The 20,989-nt window shown below is 42.3% G+C and overlaps 2 protein-coding genes and 1 long non-coding RNA gene across 3 annotated transcripts; 2 read left to right on the forward strand and 1 right to left on the reverse strand.

Annotated features, from left to right (window-relative positions):
• Positions 1-266: 266 nt before the first annotated feature.
• On the reverse strand, positions 267-8,774 carry LOC142896231 (NACHT, LRR and PYD domains-containing protein 14-like). The gene is made up of 9 exons (XM_076037781.1): positions 8,593-8,774; positions 8,319-8,423; positions 7,697-7,931; positions 5,660-7,488; positions 4,805-4,978; positions 3,219-3,392; positions 1,627-1,803; positions 1,079-1,252; positions 267-691 (listed from the first exon to the last, which is right to left on the reverse strand). The coding sequence occupies exons 1-9, from the start codon at positions 8,754-8,756 to the stop codon at positions 679-681; spliced, it is 3,045 nt and encodes a 1,014-aa protein (XP_075893896.1). The 5' UTR covers positions 8,757-8,774; the 3' UTR covers positions 267-678.
• Positions 3,930-4,612, forward strand: LOC142896246 (uncharacterized). Its single transcript, XR_012928319.1, has 2 exons — positions 3,930-4,048; positions 4,364-4,612. It is a non-coding gene; the product is annotated as an uncharacterized LOC142896246 (long non-coding RNA).
• A 5,415-nt stretch (positions 8,775-14,189) lies between the features above and the next one.
• Positions 14,190-20,612, forward strand: slc35f6 (solute carrier family 35 member F6). The gene is made up of 6 exons (XM_076037623.1): positions 14,190-14,404; positions 16,047-16,119; positions 16,365-16,536; positions 16,786-16,998; positions 17,094-17,204; positions 19,383-20,612. The coding sequence occupies exons 1-6, from the start codon at positions 14,328-14,330 to the stop codon at positions 19,853-19,855; spliced, it is 1,119 nt and encodes a 372-aa protein (XP_075893738.1). The 5' UTR covers positions 14,190-14,327; the 3' UTR covers positions 19,856-20,612.
• The last annotated feature ends 377 nt before the right edge of the window (positions 20,613-20,989 follow it).

The following is a 20,989-nucleotide window of genomic DNA, read 5'->3' on the forward strand; positions in this document are numbered from 1 at the left end:
TCCTGGTTTGGTTTTATTTTTCTGGCATTTTTGCATTTCACAAAACCCAATAAATTGCATGTAGTTATAAGGGATCAATGTCAATTTTATTGAATGAAAAACAATTTATCTGGAAGCAGCAGTTTCTGTTGTGAGTCACTTTGTTCCAGGTGAAACACGTTGAATCTGACTGGTTTATTTATGATCATAAACCAGAAATTAAATCTCAAAAAATATATATTTTCAGTCCAAGAATAAAGGTGTGATATCAACTACACAACCTTCACAACGCTGTCAGACCTTGGCAAACTCATCTTTGTGCTTCACATGAGAAACCAGGTAGAGTTGGAGGGAGAACTCTGAAGTGAGAGCAGATCAGTGTGTTGTTGATGTGTGAAACCTTCATGCTGAGATGTTCCAGCCGTGGATGATGAGAGCAGAACCAGTGGTTGTGTTGCTGCTGCCTTCACTGACCGGCTGCTCCAAGTCCTGCTTCTTCCAATGAGGAGTCAGCTCCACCAGTGGCTTCTGGGAAGTATCTCCCAGTAACCACAGCAGCTTGGAGGGAGAACCAGTCCTCCAGCCACCAGGCTCCACTGGGGTCAAAGGTCGACAGTTTGCCGTTTAGCTCCACTTGATGTAGTTCTGTCAGCCACAACTAGATGGGGCTCTCCTCGTCACTCTCCTCCTCATCCTCCCTTAATCCTTCCACCTGTAGAGAGAAGAAGAGACAGCACGAGTCAGGACTCACGGTTCTTGAACGCATCATCACAGAGACGTTGACTATAGATGGAGATGATGGAGTGACTGGTGAGAAAAAAAACAGACCCTCAGTCACATGTCAAGTGTGGAACATATGAAGGTCATGTGACCATGGAGTGTTGGACTGATACTGAGGCCTGATGAAGATGAACTGATCAATAATTGAGTGGTGAACTGAGAGAAGAAGCAGTTTGGCAGCAGATGTTGGATGAATGAGGAGCAGCTGGACGTCACCATCCTCCTCTCACACTGTGACTGGGAACACTGGACCTCTGCTGTGGGATCAACTGGCTTTGGTGCTGGAACCCTCATCCACTGGTTCCAAACCAGTACTGACCTCACACTCTCCAGTTGATAGTCTCTGCTGTGGACAAGATCCACCAGTGGCTTCACTAATGATTCCTTCAGCTGGTTGTGACTCAGGTCCAGCTCTCTGAGGTGGGAGGGGTTGGACTTCAGAGCTGAGAGCAGCCAATCACAGCTGATTTTTGACAAACTGCACCAACTTAACCTGAATAAAGAATAAATGATGGAGAGTTTATAATGATGGAGAGTTTTTCCAGGGTGTCATCACTCTGAAAATCAAAGTGAAATGTTGACTTCAGAATCTGAATTTAATTTCAAAGTGACATTTTCTTTAGTTGCCTAAAGAAAATGTCACTTTGAAATTAAATTCTCGTCCAAAACTAATGTGTGTTGAAATGATGTTTGGTCACATGACCACTGATGACCTGCTTTAAATTTCAAACATGAACAGAAAGAATGTTTTCATAGTTTTGGATGTCATTTTGATATGAATAAAGCTTCAATGGTTATTTAACATGTATTAAACAAACTGTGTTTGGTGCTGAAACCATCATCCACTGGTTCCAAACCAGTACTGACCTCAGAGTCTCCAGTTTACAGTCTGGACTCTGCAGAAAACCACTCAGCACCTTCACTCCTGAATCCTTTAGTTGGTAGTTCTCACTTAGGTCCAGGTGTCTGAGTTGGGAGGCGTTGGACTTCAGAGATGAGAGCAGCCAATCACAGCTGACCTTTGACAACTTGCACCTCTTCAACCTGAATAAAGCATGAATGATGGAGAGTTTATAATGATGGTGAGTTTTCCAGGGTGTCATCACTCTGAAAATCAAACTGAAATGTCGACTAAGGAATCTGAAACATAAGAAAAAAAACAGGGAGAGGGAGGGTGAGCGAATGAGCACTGCAATCTGAAATCTGACTAGTAGATGGCATACTTTTTTACACACTGTAACTTTAAATTTAATGATATAATAATTCAATGTATAACTGCTCAACAACATTTATACTCAGTCAAGGAAAAGGCTCCAGGAATAAATCTTGAGGAAAAATCCAAAGTTAAAGTCACTAAGGCAGTTCATCATTGTATTCAACCTCGTTCTGGCAGCTCCTGCGACGGTGCTGGTGCCAAACTATAAAATCTCTGCTGTTCCATTGGAACGGAACGGCAGACCATAACCACTGCACGAGGCACCAAAAACCAAAACCGCAAGAGACCACCTCTAAAAGTGGGAAGTTGGAACGTCCGGACAATGTTGACTGGCCTTTCTGGAAACCTTTTAATGATGAGCTAAATAGGCTGAATGTGGACATCACCATCCTCTAGGAAAAAAAGTCTGCAGTTTGATGCACCTAGAAGGAGAAGACCTACACATATTACTGGCAGGAAAGAGCTCCAACGATCCCAGAGTGTATGGAGTAGCCTTCGCTGTGAGGAACAGCTCACTGAGTATGGTTGAACCAGGCATCGGTGGTTCCGGGCGCCTCTTGACTCTCTGACTAAAACACCACCACAGGTCCTGTTACTCTTATCAACGTGTACGCCCTGACACTGTCTCCCACCCCTGACATAAAGGACAAATTCTACGAGAACCTTGCAAACATCATAAGGCACATTCCCAGCAAGGAACAGCTAATTTTGCTGGATGACCCGGAGTGTTGTTATTTATTTAGTTATTTTCATTTTAATAGGTGAGATTAGCAGAAACCTTTTTGAAAGAGTTTGGCACCTCACAACCTGGGGACTTGGCAACAGACAAGTGGGAAGTTCTATGAGGTACCATGCACCGCATCGCCTTGGCCACCTTTGGGAAAAATACCTCAAAGTGACATGACTGGTTTGAGGCCAAATTGACCAAGATGACCCAGGTTGTTGACCTCAAGCACACCACCCTCACAGACTACAAGTGGTCACCCAGCAAAAAGAACCTGCAGATTCTCAGAGCTGCCAGGAGCAAGGTTCAAGCTCAGCGAAAGCATTTAGATAGCTGCATGTATATATATATATATATATATATATATATATATATATATATATATATATGTACATCTCTCTCTCTCTCTCTCTCTCTCTCTCTCTCTCTCTCTCTCTCTCTTCCAACACCAGAGAAGTGAAAAGCAAGACAACAATAACAAGCGTGATATCAGTTGTAAAGTGAAGAGGGTGAACTGACCTCAGAGTCTCCAGTTTACAGTCTGGACTCTGCAGAAAACCACTCAGCACCTTCACTGATGAATCCTGCAGCTGGTTCTTACTCAGGTCCAGCTCTCTGAGGTGGGAGGGGTTGGACTTCAGAGCTGAGAGCAGCCAATCACAGCTGAGCTCTGAAAAACTGCAGTTCTCCAACCTGAATAAAGAATAAATATTTGATTCCTTCCATATTGTAATTGTCACGTTAAGAGTTGACACTTTCTTCCACCATCAAAAGTCTTTTCTTGCTGCAGATTGTTGACATGAAAATATCAACAACATCCACTTTGTCTAGATGAGTCTTGAATATCTGCTTCAAAGTCTTCACACTGAGCAGCGTTACACACCAGTTGTCATTAGGCTTGAGTATCGAAATCGGTATTTTTGGGGGGTATCGACTGAGCCAGGTCGGTACTAACCGGTATCGATTCACTTGAAAACGAACGATACCACGTTTCGATACCTTTGAACGCACATTCACAGAGCAAGCGTAAATTACGAGGAGCTCTTGAACGCACCATCACGCTGCACCGATGGGCAAGAAAACAGACCGCATGGCCAGCCGTAAGCGTTCCAAAGTGTGCCTATATTTCACCAGCATAGATCGAGACAGCGCTCGTTGCAACCTTTGTGACAGCATTAAGAGAGCTCCCAGAGGAAAAACTTCAAATTATAAGATGCACCTCATCAAGCACAATATACATTTAAACGCAGAAGACTGTGAAGTGTTTGACAGTTTGAGGATGAACCCCGCCTCCTCTCAGTCTTCAACTGAGGACGACTCTGCAAGTGTTTGTGCTTCAACATCGTCAGGTAACTAACATTATTTAATTTGCTAACGTGAGCATTCTCTTTGTTAGATAGTAACCACTTACCAGCATTAGCTAGTTCATTCCAAACGGGGCTACTGTAGTTATGCTCCTAAGCATGACAAGCTAAACTGCTGGCTGGGATAGCTTAGCTTTAGCTTTAGCTTAGGTTGCTCGGAGCCCCGTTTAGAAAGGGGAGCTAAACATAACTATCAATGCTGTAATACATTTTCACCAGCTCTTGTGTTGTTCATTATTACAAACTAGGGTCATCTTAATTCATACTTTTCAACACTATGACTCCTGCTTCCATTTCTAGGTCACCGTAACGTCAAACAGTCGGAGACACCATTCACTTTGGCCAAGAAGGCAGCTCTCCCTCAGCAGAAAACGAACGAGTGCCACAGAGCAGTCACTGCGTTTGTTGTGAAGGGGGTGTTGCCCTTTTCTACTGTGGAGGCTCCATGGTTCAGGTAAATTATTCGTGCATGAATTAAATGAGCGATTTGTGTAATTAATATGAAGTAAAATAAATCTGTTCTTAATAAAGAACTGTTGAAATGAAGAAGTTTTGACTTGTTTTCACTTATTCTTTCAACTTAAAAAAAAAAAAAAAGAAGTATCGAAATAGGTATTGTTTGGTACCGAGTATCGATTCCCAGGTATCGAAAAAATCTTATCGATTCAAAGGTGAAGGGTACCCAACCCTAGTTGTCATCTGCTGACACACACTGTCCACCAGTAGAAAGCAGGAACTGACCTGAGAACTTCCAGTCTGCAGTCTGGACTCTGTAGTCCAGCACAGAGCAACTTCACTCCAGGATCCTTCAGGGTGTTGAGACTCAGGTCCAGCAGTGTGAGGTGGGAGGGGCTGGACTGCAGAGCTGAAGACACCACTGCACACTGAAGCTCTGAGAGTTCAAAATCTGAAAAACTGCAATGAAGGAGAGCAGACTGTGAAGTTGCAGTCGACATGTGAGACTCTGCTGAGTTTGAAAGAGATTCAAGACTTATGAACATCTGACCAGCTGCTTCCATCATCATCATCATCATCATCATCATCATCATCATCATCAGATCCTCAGTGTCTCCACTACAGTCTCCTCAACAAGGGAACTCAGTGCAGCTTCACACTCAAGTGTGTTCCAGCCACTGAGTGTCAACATGTCCTGTTGTGACACAGTGTTGCTCTGATCTGCTGCTTCACACATCAACTAAACATGATGCTCAGTTGTAAGTAAAGTTACTGCAGGTTGGAGCTCCACTGCATCAGAGTTCCTTCACTGGCGTCTCTTTGGATTCCACTGCATCTTTGATCCAACTGCTGTTTTATTGTCTGCTGCCAAATGAAGGAAGGATGTGATGCGTTTGTGTGTTCAATGTATTGATTGTATAAAGCAGCTCAGTTAGCCCTGTGTTGACAGCCTCCTGCTAAAAGTCACCACTCAGTGTTTCCCTCATTGTTTTCTTGGAGACCTGCAGCCACAAGTGGACCTGCTGATGTTGATCTCCCCTGTGACTGGAGGAGTTGCTGATATAGCAGGGTGGCTAACACCAAGAGCACACACACACACACACACACACACACACACACACACACACAGTGTTTACGTACCTTCCTAAACGTATCACAGCCTTCCTGCAGTTCCTCACAGCTGGAATCAGTCTCATTCTTCCCTGCTCTGATGTGTTGTAGTTGCTGAGGTCCAACTCCTCCAGGACCTCCTCTGACATCTGCAGCATGTAGGCCAGAGCTGAACACTGGATGGCTGAGAGTTCCTTCTCTGATTTGTTCTCTGACTGCAGGAACTCTTGGACCTTCTGATGCACTGACTGATCCTTCACTTCCAGCAGACAGTGAAAGATGTTGATGCTTCTGTCAGGAGAAACATCACCAGTGTTCATCTTCTTCAGGTTGTTGATGACCTTTTTTATGGTTACTGGATGGTTGTTAGTCAGACTCAGCAGGCCTCCTAAAAGTCTCTGGTTGGATTCCAGACTGAGTCCATGGAGAAAGCGAACAAACAAGTCCAGGTGACCGTTTGGACTCTGCAAGGATTTCTCCATCATCCTCCTCAGTAAAGTTTCCAAAGTTTGGTTTTCTTCTTTTCCAAACAGGTTTGACAATTTATCTAATGGCCCTGGTTTTAAATCTTTGAGGAAATCTAGAATAACCTGGTTGTTCCTGTTGGTGTGACAGTGGAAGATGTAGACAGCAGCCAGAAACTCCTGGACGCTCAGATGAACGAAGCAGTAGATGGTTTTGTGGAAGATCACACTCTCTCTTCTGAAGATCTCTGTACAAACTCCTGAGTACACAGAGTCGTCAGTCACACTGAGACCACACTTCTCCAGGTCTTCACTGTAGAACATGATGTTTCCACTCTCCAGATGTTCAAATGCCAGCTGGCACAGCTTCAGAAGAAGCTCCCTGTCAGCCTCCGTCAGCTCCTGTGGACCTCCTCCATACTTGTGCTGCTTCCTCTTGGTCTGGACCAGCAGGAAGTGTGAGTACATGTCAGTCAGGGTCTTGGGCAGCTCTCCTCTCTGCTCTGAGCTCAACATGCTCTCCAGAACTGTGGCAGTGATCCAGCAGAAGACCGGGATCTGACACATGATGTGGAGGCTCCTGGAGGCCTTGATGTGGGAGATGATCCTGCTGGACACATCTTCTCTATCTCTGAACCTCCTCCTGAAATACTCCTCCCTCTGGTCATCGGTGAAGCCTCGTACTTCTGTCAGCCTGTCCACACATGACGGAGGGATCTGATTGGCTGCTGCAGGTCTGGAGGTTATCCACAGCAAAGCCGAGGGAAGCAGATCTCCTCTGATCAGGTTTGTTAGCAGGACGCTGACTGACTTCTTCTGAGTGACGTCAGTCACCACCTTGTTGTCCTCAAAGTCCAGAGCCAGTCTGCTTTCATCCAGGCCGTCCAGGATGAAGAGAAGTTTGCAGACATGCAGCTGCTCTTCTGTGAGCTTCTCTAATGTTGGATGGAAAACATGGAGCAGCTCCAGAAGACCGTAGTGCTGCTCTTTGACCAAGTTGAGCTCCCTGAATGAGAGAGGAAGCACCAGATGAAGGTCCTGGTTCTCCAGGCCCTGGGCCCAGTCCAGAGTGAACTTCTTCACTGAGAAGGTTTTTCCAACCCCAGCGACGCCGTTGGTCAGCACCACTCTGACTCTGAGTCCCTGCTGCTCAGGTGAGGCTTCAAAGATTTGGCTGCACCTGATTGGACGGTCGTAGGGGCTCTCCTTGGTCTCCAGCTGACTGACCTCATGCTGTCTGTTGACCTCCTCACTCAGTCCCTCAGTAATGTAGAGCTCAGTGTAGATGCTGCTGAGGAGGGTTTGACTTCCTGCTTCTTCACCTTCAGTCACACGCTCACATCTCCTCACCAGACTGCTCTTATGCTGCTGGAGAAGCTCCTGCAGACCATCAACCTCTGGAGATGAGAAAAGGTTAGGGAAGAAAACATCAGCGTGACAGTGTGAGCATAATTTTCTGTCTACAACTTTATCTGCTTTGATAAAGCTGCTGCTGCTGCTGTGTGACTGTCTGACTGTCTGTTCTAATTGTCTCTCCGTGAATCTTCTCACAGGAGGTCTTCTCATGATCTCAGAGGGAGAAGTGAAGAGGATGCAGGTGGACAGTCCTACTGTGATCAGTCTTGGTGTGACTGGCAGGTTGCAGTGCTGCTCCACACTGAAGACATGAGGACTCTCGTGATGGAGCAGACTGGTCCCAGAATAAGCTGATGAACCATCGGTACAACCAGGACATCCAGCTCATCCAGGACAGCTGCTGCTGCTGCTGCTGCTGCTGCTGCTGCTGCTGCTGCTGCTGCTGCTGCTGCTGCTTCTGACCACTCCTCCTCCTAAAGTCTCTGAACATAAAGCACAATTTTCCAGCTGAGTCACTTTGGATTAAATAGATCTTAAACTGCAGTTTCACACATAGAGCAGAAAACACTGCTGTCACATCATCAAGTTCTGAGATTTTATTTTGAAATGTTCTGTTTTCCTTGAGCAACATGAGTCTGATCCTTTAAACTACAAAGGTTCTTCAAATGATCAGCACAGTCAACGGTTTCCAGCAGTCACTCTGGAGTTTCTTCCACTTGACTCACAATTTTTGCTTAGTGGTGATTTTAATCTGATAAAAAACTGTTAAAAGAATATTTCATCCTTGATGATCCAGGCAGGTTTTATAGCAGCAACTAGAGATGCAGATGTGGAACATTGCAGTGGAGAAGGAGAAATTTTATTTTTACTGAGTGTCAGAGGTTCCTGGTTCTTGACTGAAGAGTGGAGGATGATCTTTGGAGAGGTCACTCTTCATGGACAGACAGCTGGACACTGGACATTCTGCTGTCCATCTGTGTTGAAAACTGGAATATCTAAGTTCACATTGAAAAGTTCAGACTGGTTCTCTCACATTAGATTCCAGATTGAGAAAAAGATGGATCAATGGATTTGATCAACAGTTTCCAACCAACGGCAGTCAGTGATCATGGCTGTAGCCTGAGTCAGTCCAAGTTTTCTTACTGAGTCTCAGAGATTCCTGGTTCTTTACTGAACTCCGAAGGTGGACCCATGGACCAGTCACTCTTCATAGACACCCCACTGGAGCCTGGAGACTTTGCTCTGTCCTCCTCTTCCTTCACTGGAAGACTCATTTTGAGTCCTGGAGTCAGTCTGAGGTGAAACATCAAGTGTGACAGTGAGCTGAGAACTAATGAAGTGATTTGGATTTTTTTCTTTCACATGCAACAGAGATTTAAAAAAAAAAACAAAAAAACACACTCCACAAAAATGCACAAAGTATTTTATGAGCAGGAATTCTGGTAAACATTAGTTTTGAACCTTCAACAGGTTGAAAGTTGGAAATACCATCAGAATCCTAATAGCCTTTGTTGTCACTGAATAAATCCAGTGTGACTCCTTTGGTGTCTTCTAAAACTCTCCTCCATTGCAGGGACTGGGACAAGAGGAAATAACTTAGCTGACTGACATCAGATTCAATGTGGCGCCTTGGACTCGGACTTTGAGCTGCTGTTGATCTTTTATGATTCCTGCTGCTCTGATCAGTGTTTCTGATACAGTGTTTCCTGAAATTACACTACACTCTGTGAAAAGGCCAAAAAGTCCAGTAGTCATGGCGCATAAACAGCGTGTGTATAAATTAAATGAACTGAGTTTGACTTTTTCCAACATATGATGAAGATAAAAACAGTTCACAGCCCTTTTTATCCCTGTGAAAAATAACGTCTGCAATATATTTTGAAGCAGATTCCGGAAAACATGAACAATAGTGTTGTGTTTTAACTAGAACACAACACTGAGAAAAGAGGACGTAAAAAAGTCATCACTAAAATCAGTTCATTAGATTTAATGTGGATCATTGAGTCAGTGAGGACTCACCCTGCTGCACCGCTCACTCACACTGCTGCTGCTGCTGTTACTGCTGTTGCTGCTACTGCTGCTGCTGCTGCCTCCACCCAACATGGAGCCTGACGGAGAAGCACTTGGACTTTGAGCTGCTCTTGTGATATTTTATGATTCTTAGATTCTCTGATCAGTGTTTCTGCTCCCACTTCCCTGAAATCACATGACGCTGTGTTGAGTTGAAGTGCAGCCACGTCCCTCTCTGCCAGGGTGCATCAAGTGTGGGTGTGGCTCCCAGGAGCAGTTTGAGTGCAACAGGTGAAGATGGTGTGGTCCTCAAGGAGCTGCTCACTCCATCAAAAGACAAGGGCAGCAAACATTGTGTCAGAAGCAGTGGCAGGACAACAGTGGCAGAATCTGCACTTGGAGAAGAACAGACAGCAGGACAAAGAAGTGATGGACAAATGAAGCTTCTGGGAAACATCCAAGCCCTAGAGCCACTTGTTTGAAAATGGCTTCATGACTCCAAGCTGAAGTAACACTGACCTCTGCTGGCCACACACACACACACACACACACACACACACACACACACACACACACACACACACACACACACACACACACACACCTAAATGAGCAGCATTCAGGATGCTGCATTTATTGTAGAGAAGCTTTAATGCTGAAGTATCATTGCTTTGATCACCTTTGACTTTAAAAGGTCTTGACTTGAAAAATCTCTCTCTCTCTACATACTGTATATTTATTGTTGGATTGCCTTATAGTGTCGTGCTGACGATCCGCATGTTCGTTTAATGAAGAGTCTTAGGAGAAGAATGCTGATTTTATCTTTTAGTATGCAAATTAATTCAGAATACAAGTATACAGAGCTCTGGGTGGAGTTCAAGCCTATCATCAACAAGTGCTATCAGGTCCTGAAGTCTGACTGACTCTTTGTCCCTTGGTCAGTCTATTAGATAGAGAACATCCAGTTGTTCTTGCTGGCGCGCTCAGATTACGTCCTCCTCTGATTGACTCTCTGGTCTCCGCATCCCAGCCTCATTGATGGTGCCGCTGCCTTTGTTCCGAGATGCAGGCTGAGGTCCGAGGTTGAGATGCTTGGTAGAGAGATGCTGGATCCTCTCTCGGCCTGGTACCGCAGGTCACCTAAGGTCTCTGTTTTACGATGGCCGCATTCCTGTGTCCTCTGTTAGGTATCATGTTTCTCTGCACAAAGCTTACAAGGCATATTACGCATACATTCCCCATTTTATGAATGGGTTAATTTACTGGATTAAACATAATATCAATGATTATATAATTATGCATATTTATATCAGTGAGTATATGATTATGCTCAAGCATCTCGATTAAAACATAATGTCACCTTCAATATACATGTGTGTTTGTGAGTGTGAGTGTGTGTGTGTGTGTGTGTGTGTGAGAGAGAGAGAGACTGTAGTTGTGCTTGTTTTTCTCCGAATGAATCTGCTAAAAAAAAACAAAAAACATCAGAAGCCTTTTAGAAACCAAATCTGAAAACTGATTAAATGAAGCCACAACCAATGAAACCAGGAGAAACAGACGGGTCAGGGTCAGGGATATATTGTTGTAACGCTTTTGTTCATTATTTAATTGCCATTAAAGCAACATGTTTTCTACATATCCCCTGCTATATTTTTTCCTCCAATGAGAAACCGGCCCCTCTGTCATATTGTAGAAGCCATTATGGCCCACCAGTCAAACAGCTTGCCCACCCCTTGATTAGAGTGTCAGTTAGTGTTGGAGTTGGGCTTGGTTAAAAGTAGCAAGAGAACAAAAGATGCTTTGCTTGAGAATTGAACCAACAACCAGGATTGGAACCCTGGTCTCCAGCACCACAGTCAGCAAGCTAACCCACTGAGCTAACCTGCTAACCTGCCAACCAGGTTCCTGAGGGCTGTGGAGGGATGTCACTACATCAATAGACAGCAGTGACTTGACATTGGTGTGTTTAAACACTGGACTCTGCAGGAGAAACAAACAGCCACAGTCACTTTGTACAAGTACAACACAACAAGTGGAGCTGAAGCATTTTAGATACAATTAAGAGGAAAGAAAATTCTCCTCAATCTTTTAAAACTGAATTCAAACAGAGTTTGAAAGGAAGGAATTGAGCCTCAATATCCACTTTATCTTAGGGTGACCAAACGTCCTCTTTTGCCCGGACATGTCCACTTTTTACATCCTATCCGGGGCGTACGGGAGTGTTTTATAAATTCATGAAAATGTCCAGTTTTCATTATTTTTCACGGGATCAATTAGCGTGTGTTGAAATTGACTGACGCTACGGTACTGTGTTGCCTGTGACGTAATCCCAGAGAGCCTGCCTAGTGGGTGGCTCTGCTGTGCTCAGGAACAGAGCACAGGAAGCAGAGTCTGAGCAGCATTATATTCCCCCAAAATGCCAAAGCGCAAGTGCAGCTTCACAGATGAGCTGCAAAATCAATCAACAGAGTCTGGCTGCAGACCTGCACTGTCAGGACCCGCTTGCACTGAGAGGGAGAGAGGTCCACCTGCACTGTCAGGACCGGAAGTTTAGATTATTACAAAAGAAGGTGGCCGTAATGAGTTTATTTGGCTAGATGCCAACGGCCGTAAAATAACAAGAAGAAGAAGAGACCACGAGGTAAGTAAAAGTCATGTCAACTTTTTATTTATTTTTTTAATCGTACGAAGAAAAGCATTTTTTCTAAAAAATTTAATTTGTCCTGTCGGTTGATAAGTTACGTCATCCATTATCGCGATAGTGCTCTCCTAAAGTAACCTTACACGTGTAATTTGTCTCTTACAGATGCATATTTCAATCCTAAATGTGGGCACTACGCCCGATGTTGAACGCTGCACGCGTTGCTGCACGAAGTTCCATTGTCCTCTGTGCCTGAAGTTTAAACCGACTAAACTCAGCAAGCTACAGAGACCCACAAAAAAGGTGGCATTTTATTTTGAGTTAAGCATACTGTTTTTGTGTGTTTATCCCCATAAGTGTAAGACAGTAAATTACTTTGGTTGGTACTTAGGTTTTGATTTGAATGCTAAAAGGGGAAAGGGAAAATTAAAGGTGCAGGCCTATTATTGCAAATACTTCGGGAATAGCTTTTTTTTTTTTTTTTTTTTTTTAAATGAAAATGCTATAAAAAATAGGTCAAAGGGAGCCATAAATATATGCATATAAAATATAGCCAACAATGTAATGTCTGTGGAGCAAATGCAAAATTTATCTTTATGGAACAAGAAGGCCTGGCCGCACCTCATCAGCTTGCATATGAATGCTCCTGCATGTTCCCTGTAGGGAATGTAATTTGCAGTGAAGAACATCTAACACCTCACTTTTCTGTATGACTTCTTGTTCTGAAATTATGTCTATTATGTAGTTGTCCTAAACATTTTAACTCAGTCACTTTTCAAAAAAGAAAAAAAAATGGAATCAGTTTCTCTGCTCTGCAAGTCAGAAATAATGTGAACCAAATGAATAGCAGAAAATGAAAAGTTGAAAATTTACCCTCAGATCACTTGACATTTTCTAAATTGCTCAGTGAGTTAAAGTATGGTCTTTTGTGTCAGAGGTTGTTAATTTAATCCACAACTGACACTCTAATGTCATCTGTCTAGTTGTCCTTCTATTCTCATGCTAGTTACCAGAATTGCATATCTTGGATTTGCCTGAAATGGCCTGGCTGCGGCCATTGCACCACAGCATATGTAATTTTAATTGTTTTATCCTTTTAAGCTATTAATATAGCCATGGAAAGAGGTTTGCCCATTGGAGCAAGGCATTTAAAGCCCTTCTGGCAGGTGAGGTGCCACCAGTTTGCAGGTCTGCAACCAGACTCTCTTGGACAAAGTCGATGAAGAAGAGACAGAAAGTCCACTTTTCAGACCTAAGCTAACAGCCTTTTGCAGCCCGACCGCTTCTCAGAGTGGACATTTTTGTATAATTTGCACTGAAGTTGCACCAAATGTCACATGTTGAACATGAAGCTTGAATTTTGTCTGAAGACTGAAAATAAATCAGCGTTTGACTACCATTGGTCGTTTTTCTTGACATTTGACTGTGTGCCCTCTGGTGGATATAATGGTGTACTGTTTTTACAATAACAGGTGAATATATAATAATATTAATAATATAATTTGAATATATTCAAGATTCAGGTTAATTGTTTAGACCAAACTTCGCATTTTAATTTCTGAGGAATTTTACAAGCCCTGGCACGCACTTATCCAGTATAGGTTTCACCAGGCTTGATGAATCCGTGTCTGTTCATCCTGGATGGGTTTTTGTGCACTCGATAAAGCCTGGACACACGTGTTGTGGATTGGTTAAACGCAGCTTAGTTACTGATCTTGGATGACGGAATCCTACTTTCGTGCAACGGCCCCTGGTCTGATCCAACTCGTTTCTCAAATGGCCTCCCGAATCTTTGGCTCCCCCTGCTGTTTGAACATATCTATAACGCTGCGTTAAAAGACTATTTGCAAACCGGACATCAAAACTTACAAAATAACACTGCGAAAGAAAACTTAGATAAACGTGAATACAAGTCATACATATATGTTCTCCTTGCATATTTTGAAATGGTGTCCTACAAAAAATCTACCCAAATCGTGTTTTTATTTCCGAAATAAATATCTGTTGTCTCATCTCATCTCATCTTTATTTTTCCCGATAGCTTTGAACGCAGCGAATGTTTCGTCCAGTGGTCAGCTGACTACGAGTTGTCATGTGGCGTTTAAGGGGACAGGCAGAGGAGGTGAGATTGTAAATAACAACCTACGCCGCGGTGAGCCAAAAGTCACTAACCCAGTCGTTAAGGCGTCCGTGGCTGGTTTGTATTCTCACTCACACTTCGCTCAGCATGGCTTGGACCAAGTACCAGTTGTTTCTTGCAGGACTTATGCTCGTCACTGGCTCTATCAACACGCTATCGGCAAAGTGAGTGATGTCTTTATTGGTCTCACGTGTTTTCCGTAGCTCTCTTTGTTGTATTCATGTTTGGTTAAAATAATGATAATATTATTTACTCGTATTTCAGCAAAATATATGCGTGTTGTTCTTCCCATCGGTTCTATACGCATATAACAGCTACTGTTAGCAGAGATTGTTAGCCAGTGCACTTAGCCTTCAAAAACAAGTATAACAATAAATAACACAAAACAGAAACTAAATAGCTAGCAGGTTTGTTAGCCCTTCAGACAGCTAGCGTAAACATCCTGAACCTATCGTGACTTGGCCCTTGGTGCTACAAGTATTGTCGACGAAATTGACGAATTGACTAACACACGTTATTGCAAACAGGAAACAACTATCTAATAAATAGTGTTATCTAAACTGTCCAAATGAGACCACTCTGGTCCCATGTTATTTGTAATCAAACCCTAAAATGTGCATTCGCGAGTCGCTTTGAGATAGGCTCCTATAGCCATAATGGCACACATCACTTAAAATTAGTTTATCTTTTTTTTTTTTTTTTTTTTTTTTAATTATTATTATTTATTTCTGGAGGGGGGGTGTAGTTTCAGTGAAATATGCTTCAAAAATCCTCACATGTGAATACTAACAATGACAAGTCTTGGGATTTGAATCAGGAAATTGGGCTGGAGATACAGATACAACTCAGAACATATGTCTGTGCTTTTCTATTTTGGTCTCTGAAGGCAACAGTTCAGCTTGTTTCTACATCCCCAAAATTTTGCGACGTCAGCGTTCCACTTCCTTTCAGGCCATCAGTACAGCTGTTGTACCGATGGCACTGCCGTGCAGATAACTGACTCACGTAGCTGTGTCACGTTTCCTTTTAGAGAAGAAAAACGTTACTTGCAGGTCAGGTTTCACCACTGTACGGCTTCAGTGAGGCTGGCTGAGATCAGTAATATCAGAGGGCTTGACAGTTTGGCTTACAGGTTTGTTTTTTTTCTGTCAGAGTCGAGGCTTATCATACAATATTCTCTTATTCCGCCCTAAAACTAATTGTCAAATACTCACCGGATACCGTGATATAAAGGAACTCTTGAGTTTCTGTACCGGGTTTTTAAGAGCCCAGACTGCTTTGTCATCACTTTCGTGGCCATCACTTTTTCCTCATTGAATTGTCGATGAGACACTCACATGCTGGTCATGCTTCTTCTGACAGTCTCCAAGTGGGTGTTACACTCATTAACCTCCGTAATAGCCCCATTGTGTCATGTGACTGGATGGAATTATGCGAGCAGTTCCTCAGATGGAAGGGCAGAGTTTTCAGAAACAGAAGTCTAACTGCTGATGATTATCGAAACATGTGCGGGTTAAAAAGAAGTGAGAGGTCAAGTGAATTGATTCATCATCAAACTGCAGAAGGGCAGTGGAGTAGAATATAGTACAAGTTTCTGCAAACTATGCTGCTGAAAATGTAATGCAAGACTTGTTCTGTTTTGTTTTATGTTTTTACTATTTATCAGACTGACGATGAATTAAAAAAACAAAAACAAAACAGACAACTCACAAATTTGAGCTCCCAGTTCAGTTTTCCAGTCATTCTTCTAATCTGTTGGTGTTTTTTTTTTAACACAAGCGTCACTCTGGTCTTCTTCTCTGCTAGATGGGCTGACGTTTTTTCGGCAAAGGGTTGCAAAGATGCACCTGAGCACAAATTCTCTCACCCATTCGTACAGGTACAGTATAAAAGCTATTGACACATATTCATTTATCACAGGACTGATCAAATTTTCTCAGTCAGGTCAATCCGTCTGTCTGTCCGTCTTAGTTACGAAATACTTGGTCATGTACCTTGTAATGTATTCAAATGAGTAAAGGTCGAGTTTTTGTAATTTGTCTTGGTGACTTTGGCAATTTTTTTTCCAAGCTAACTTTTTGTCATCCTACTGTGTTTTTGTCTCACTCCGCACTCCATGTGCAGGCAGTGGGCATGTTTCTGGGGGAGTTCAGCTGTCTGGCCGTCTTCTATATGCTCCTCTGTCACGACAGACGAAGACCAGAACCCAGGATGAACCCGGGTCAAAGCTTCAACCCGCTTCTCTTTTTCCCACCTGCCATGTGCGACATGACAGCCACCTCTACTATGTATATTGGTAAGTGAGTCCCTGGCCTCTGCTTGGCAAAGGACCCGTAGTGAGGCTTTGCCTATTTGGTTCTGTTTATGTGGCATCAATTTGAGAAGGTGTTCTGACTTAAGTCCCTATGTTGCTGTCACACACAATTAATAATCTCCCCCTTCCAAGGATCTTTTGTTTGGAAAAAGGTGATAATCACTGAAAGATATTCTTGTTTTTTTTGCAACTCGACCTTGGTCCACCGGCCTCTCGATTTGACTTTTCCAGCTCTCAATATGACCAGCGCCTCCAGCTTCCAGATGCTGCGCGGAGCCGTCATCATATTCACTGGCCTGCTCTCCGTGGCGTTCCTGGGACGCCAGCTGGCGCCCAGCCAGTGGCTCGGCATCCTCACCACCATCCTGGGTCTGGTCGTCGTCGGGCTCGCCGACTTTGTCAGTGGGAATCATGGCTCCAACAAACTCAGCGAAGTCATCACAGGTGAGGCACCACGTACTTGTGCTCACAAGCACATGTGCAAAGCAATGTTTTTCATTTGACTTGAACGTCGTGCCGCACGTTGTTCTCTCCTGCAGGAGACCTCTTGATCATCTTGGCTCAGATCATCGTTGCTGTGCAGATGGTCCTGGAGGAAAAGTTTGTCTACAAGCACGACGTCCATCCTCTCCGGGCTGTCGGGACTGAAGGTGTGTACACCCCCTGCCAGACATGCAAAGGGAAGACTGTAACCTTAAGTTCTCTTAGTGCTGTTTATAGATCCACAAGGTTTTATTTGTGGCTTTTTAATCATAAAAGTCACTTTTACAAGAGGTCACTTAGCAAGGATGGAAGGCGAGGCTACAGCAATACCAGAATGAAGGGCAGAACGTTTATGTCCCTTTTAGAAATACAGATAATGCTATCAAACATTATAATGTTATCATTCAGTATTTGCATATTTCAGTACATTCACAAGAGAAAAAGCAAGCTTTAGAAAATATTCGGACATGTGGTTAACACAATAGATGTGCAGACATTTTGTGCATTTTTGTTCACGGAAGCAGCAGTATTTAATATTGCAGCAATACTAAATAGTAATGGCAATGATGGCCTGTCAAGAAAATAGGCTTAAAATAAAACTAAACCCTTTTTAATATATATTTAGGACTCATAAGACATTATTGCTTACATATAATAGCTTCTGTACTGTATATAATAAAACAATCGCTATCACAAGGTCATGTATGCTGTGTAATTGAGTTTTCTAATAAGTACTTTACAAAATAAAGTAATCTTACAAAGAGTTCAGTGACTGTTAAGTCAGGCGGGGCTGGCTTGTCCACGCTAGTCTTCCTTAAGAACATGACAGTTGAAGATGGCAGCTAACTGGGAGCAAGACCCTTGCAATATTTATATTCTTATTGATAAAAATAACAACCATTCCAAGGGTAGGAAAATCAAATTATTGATAAACTTTATTCCAGACTTAGGTCCATATTCTTCTTCTTATTATTATTATTATTATTATTATTATTATTATTATTATTATTAACAATAATAATAATAATAATAATAATAATAATAATAATAACAATAATAATAATAATAATAATAAAATAAGTACAAAAAACACAGACATACATAACAACACAAATAAATTGTGAAAAATCAAAATTAAAACTGAACTGAGATTATACACTTTTATTACTGTGTTTATGGGTAGTATATTAAACTTTTACGAGGGTTGCAAATTATGAATTCATTTATTAATCATTAGTTGATTGACCTCATCGATCGAGTAATTATTAATTGATTTTCCTGAGAACTCAAATTTCACAATGAAAAATGCGTTATTTAATTTATTTAACCCTTAGAAATGTTAATATGACCAATTGTTACTTTAGAACACAGTAAAAACACCCTAAACGTTTATCCTCTGACTCTAAGTAGACTTCTAATGGGTCACATTCCAACTTTTTTTTAAAAAGTTTTTTTAAAACCTCTAGGTATATTATGACGAACACAGTATCTAAAGGTGAATTGCTCTTTCCTGCCACTATGCTGAATGATATTAACTACTTAAGTCACAGTAGCATAAACTCCCCGATGTCAAAATTAATAAAACTTACAGTAGCCAGTCACATAAAAGGCTTCATGTTGTCCCTGTTTGATGTTCAGTGAGTCAAAATGCATGTTGTATTCCTCAATGAATGTTTTATTGTACCAGTTGGTATTTGGTACAGACACTGGCATTTATATAGTTATATTAAATTCTACTCAAAAAATCTAATACATTAAAATATATTTTTTATATATTTTTCTTCTACACTGTTGCATGTAAAACATTGAGCAACATTAAATTAATTCTGAATAGAAAGCTACACAAAATGGGTAAGCTTAGGGGCTATTTACATGGAGACAGATTTTTTTTGAAACCGCACATTTTCGGAAACGCTCTCAAAAAAAACCAACAACCCACACAATTACACGAAGCTGTCTTTAAAAATGTTCCCATTGACACGGAGACGCTGGAAACGACTGAAAACGATTAAGTACCTAAGCCAGACCTGGTGTGGCGCCACAAGTTTACTTCCTGAAGCCAGAAGAACAAGAACAACACCTGAAGCAGACACCACGCCATTAAACATAAAAAAAAAAAAACCTGTGTCAAAATATTTCCATTAATTACGACCAATTAAATTTAATTGATTAAATTCTTAATTGAGAATTAATCGATAATCAAATAATTGTTAACATCCCTAGCTTTTACCATTAAAAAAAAACAAATTGAAACAAGAGTTTACCACAGGATGGACGGTCTGTGGGACTGAAGGCACTCCTGGCATCCATCCGAAAGCTAATGAAAGTCTGCTCTCCGTGTCCAGGTCTGTTTGGCTTTGTCGTCCTGTCGCTGCTGCTCATCCCCATGTATTTCATCCACGTGGGCAAGTTCAGCGACAACCCCCGCCAGGTTCTAGAGGATGCCCTAGACGCCTTCTGCCAGATCGGCCACCAGCCACTCATCCTGCTGGCCCTGCTGGGCAACACCGTCAGCATCGCCTTCTTCAACTTTGCCGGCATCAGCGTCACCAAGGAGATCAGCGCCACCACCCGCATGGTGCTGGACAGCCTGCGCACGCTGGTCATCTGGGCCGTCAGTCTGGCACTGGGCTGGGAGAAGTTCCACGGCCTGCAGGTGCTTGGCTTCGTCATCCTGCTGGTCGGCACGGCGCTCTATAATGGACTGCACCGCCCCCTGCTGGCCAAGATACCTTGCTGCACTCAGGCCGAGGACGGCCCAGAGGAGAGGGAGAGACTGCTGGCCGAGGGCAGGCTGCAGGCCGAGGACGACAGCTGATGGCTGTTTACAGCGACCCCTAGTCTACCAGAGTGACTGTCAAAGACTCTACACTTTCGCACGACCTCACACAACACTGCAAAATCTGTTTGTTTTTTTTTTGTTGAACGTATCAATTTGTACCGACACCAGAAATATCACAGGAATTCTCAAAAAAGCATGACCTAATTAAAAAAATAAAATAAAAAAAGATTATGGTGGTAAGTGCAAAATGCTTAGTGGTGACATTAAAGATTATTTTATATTACCGTAGCTTCACAGGTTTTATCAATTAATTTAGTTCCGAACAAAGGAATAGTGGGAAAATAAGAAAAACAAAAAACAAAGCATGTAAACGGCAGTATTCATGTTTATGTGACTGCAGATTTAGAATGTTTTGTATTGTCTGAAGAAGAACAAAAGCAACTCTCCTACTGACCTTAATGTATGTGCCTAAGTGAAGTCACTGCACGCACTGCTGGCCGTGTTTCACTCGTTACTTTTTTTTTGCTTAAACTACCAAGTTTTTGGTTCAACCTCATGCGTAGAGCACAGCCGTTTGAAACAGGTGCACTGTATGTTTTTGTAAGACTTTTGGTTTTATTTGTGCTGATGAGCATTGAGACTCAAGTCATTTGCAAATAATTGTAAAACCTGATGTTGGGTCTGGGCTGCAAACAAAAAAGGAAACTGTCATTAAATCACACATATGCTGACCTGTGTATAAGAAAACTACAATGGACATGACAAAAAATAAGTAAAAATGTATTTTTTTAAAGGAAAATCCATTAAGCTGTTTGTTTTGGTTTGTTTTTTTTTTGTTTTGATTTAGTTTGTCAGTAATTGAGTTGGATTGTAGTAGATTGTATTTTTCTCTAAATTCAAGTTCTCTGAATGCAAGTTGGTCGTGAAAGGCAAAATATTTGAAAGTGGGATCAAAATCCTAAAAATCATTTTAAAACCAATGTTGGACATTTGGGGAAATAAAGTACCGGTACTTGTACTGCCATTTCAGAAAGTTCAGGCATCAAAATGAATAGAATCGGCTTTGATTGTTGTTTCGCAAAAGAGAACTAATGATAACGTAAAATGCTGACGCCAACTCTGTACACAGCACCGTCTCCCTGTAGCCTCACTGGTTCAACACGGGGTATT

Source organism: Nelusetta ayraudi, unplaced genomic scaffold, assembly GCF_046127955.1.
Source record: "Nelusetta ayraudi isolate G7.1 ecotype Tasmania unplaced genomic scaffold, CSIRO-AGI_Nayr_v1 ptg000052l, whole genome shotgun sequence".
Lineage (NCBI taxonomy): Eukaryota > Metazoa > Chordata > Actinopteri > Tetraodontiformes > Monacanthidae > Nelusetta > Nelusetta ayraudi.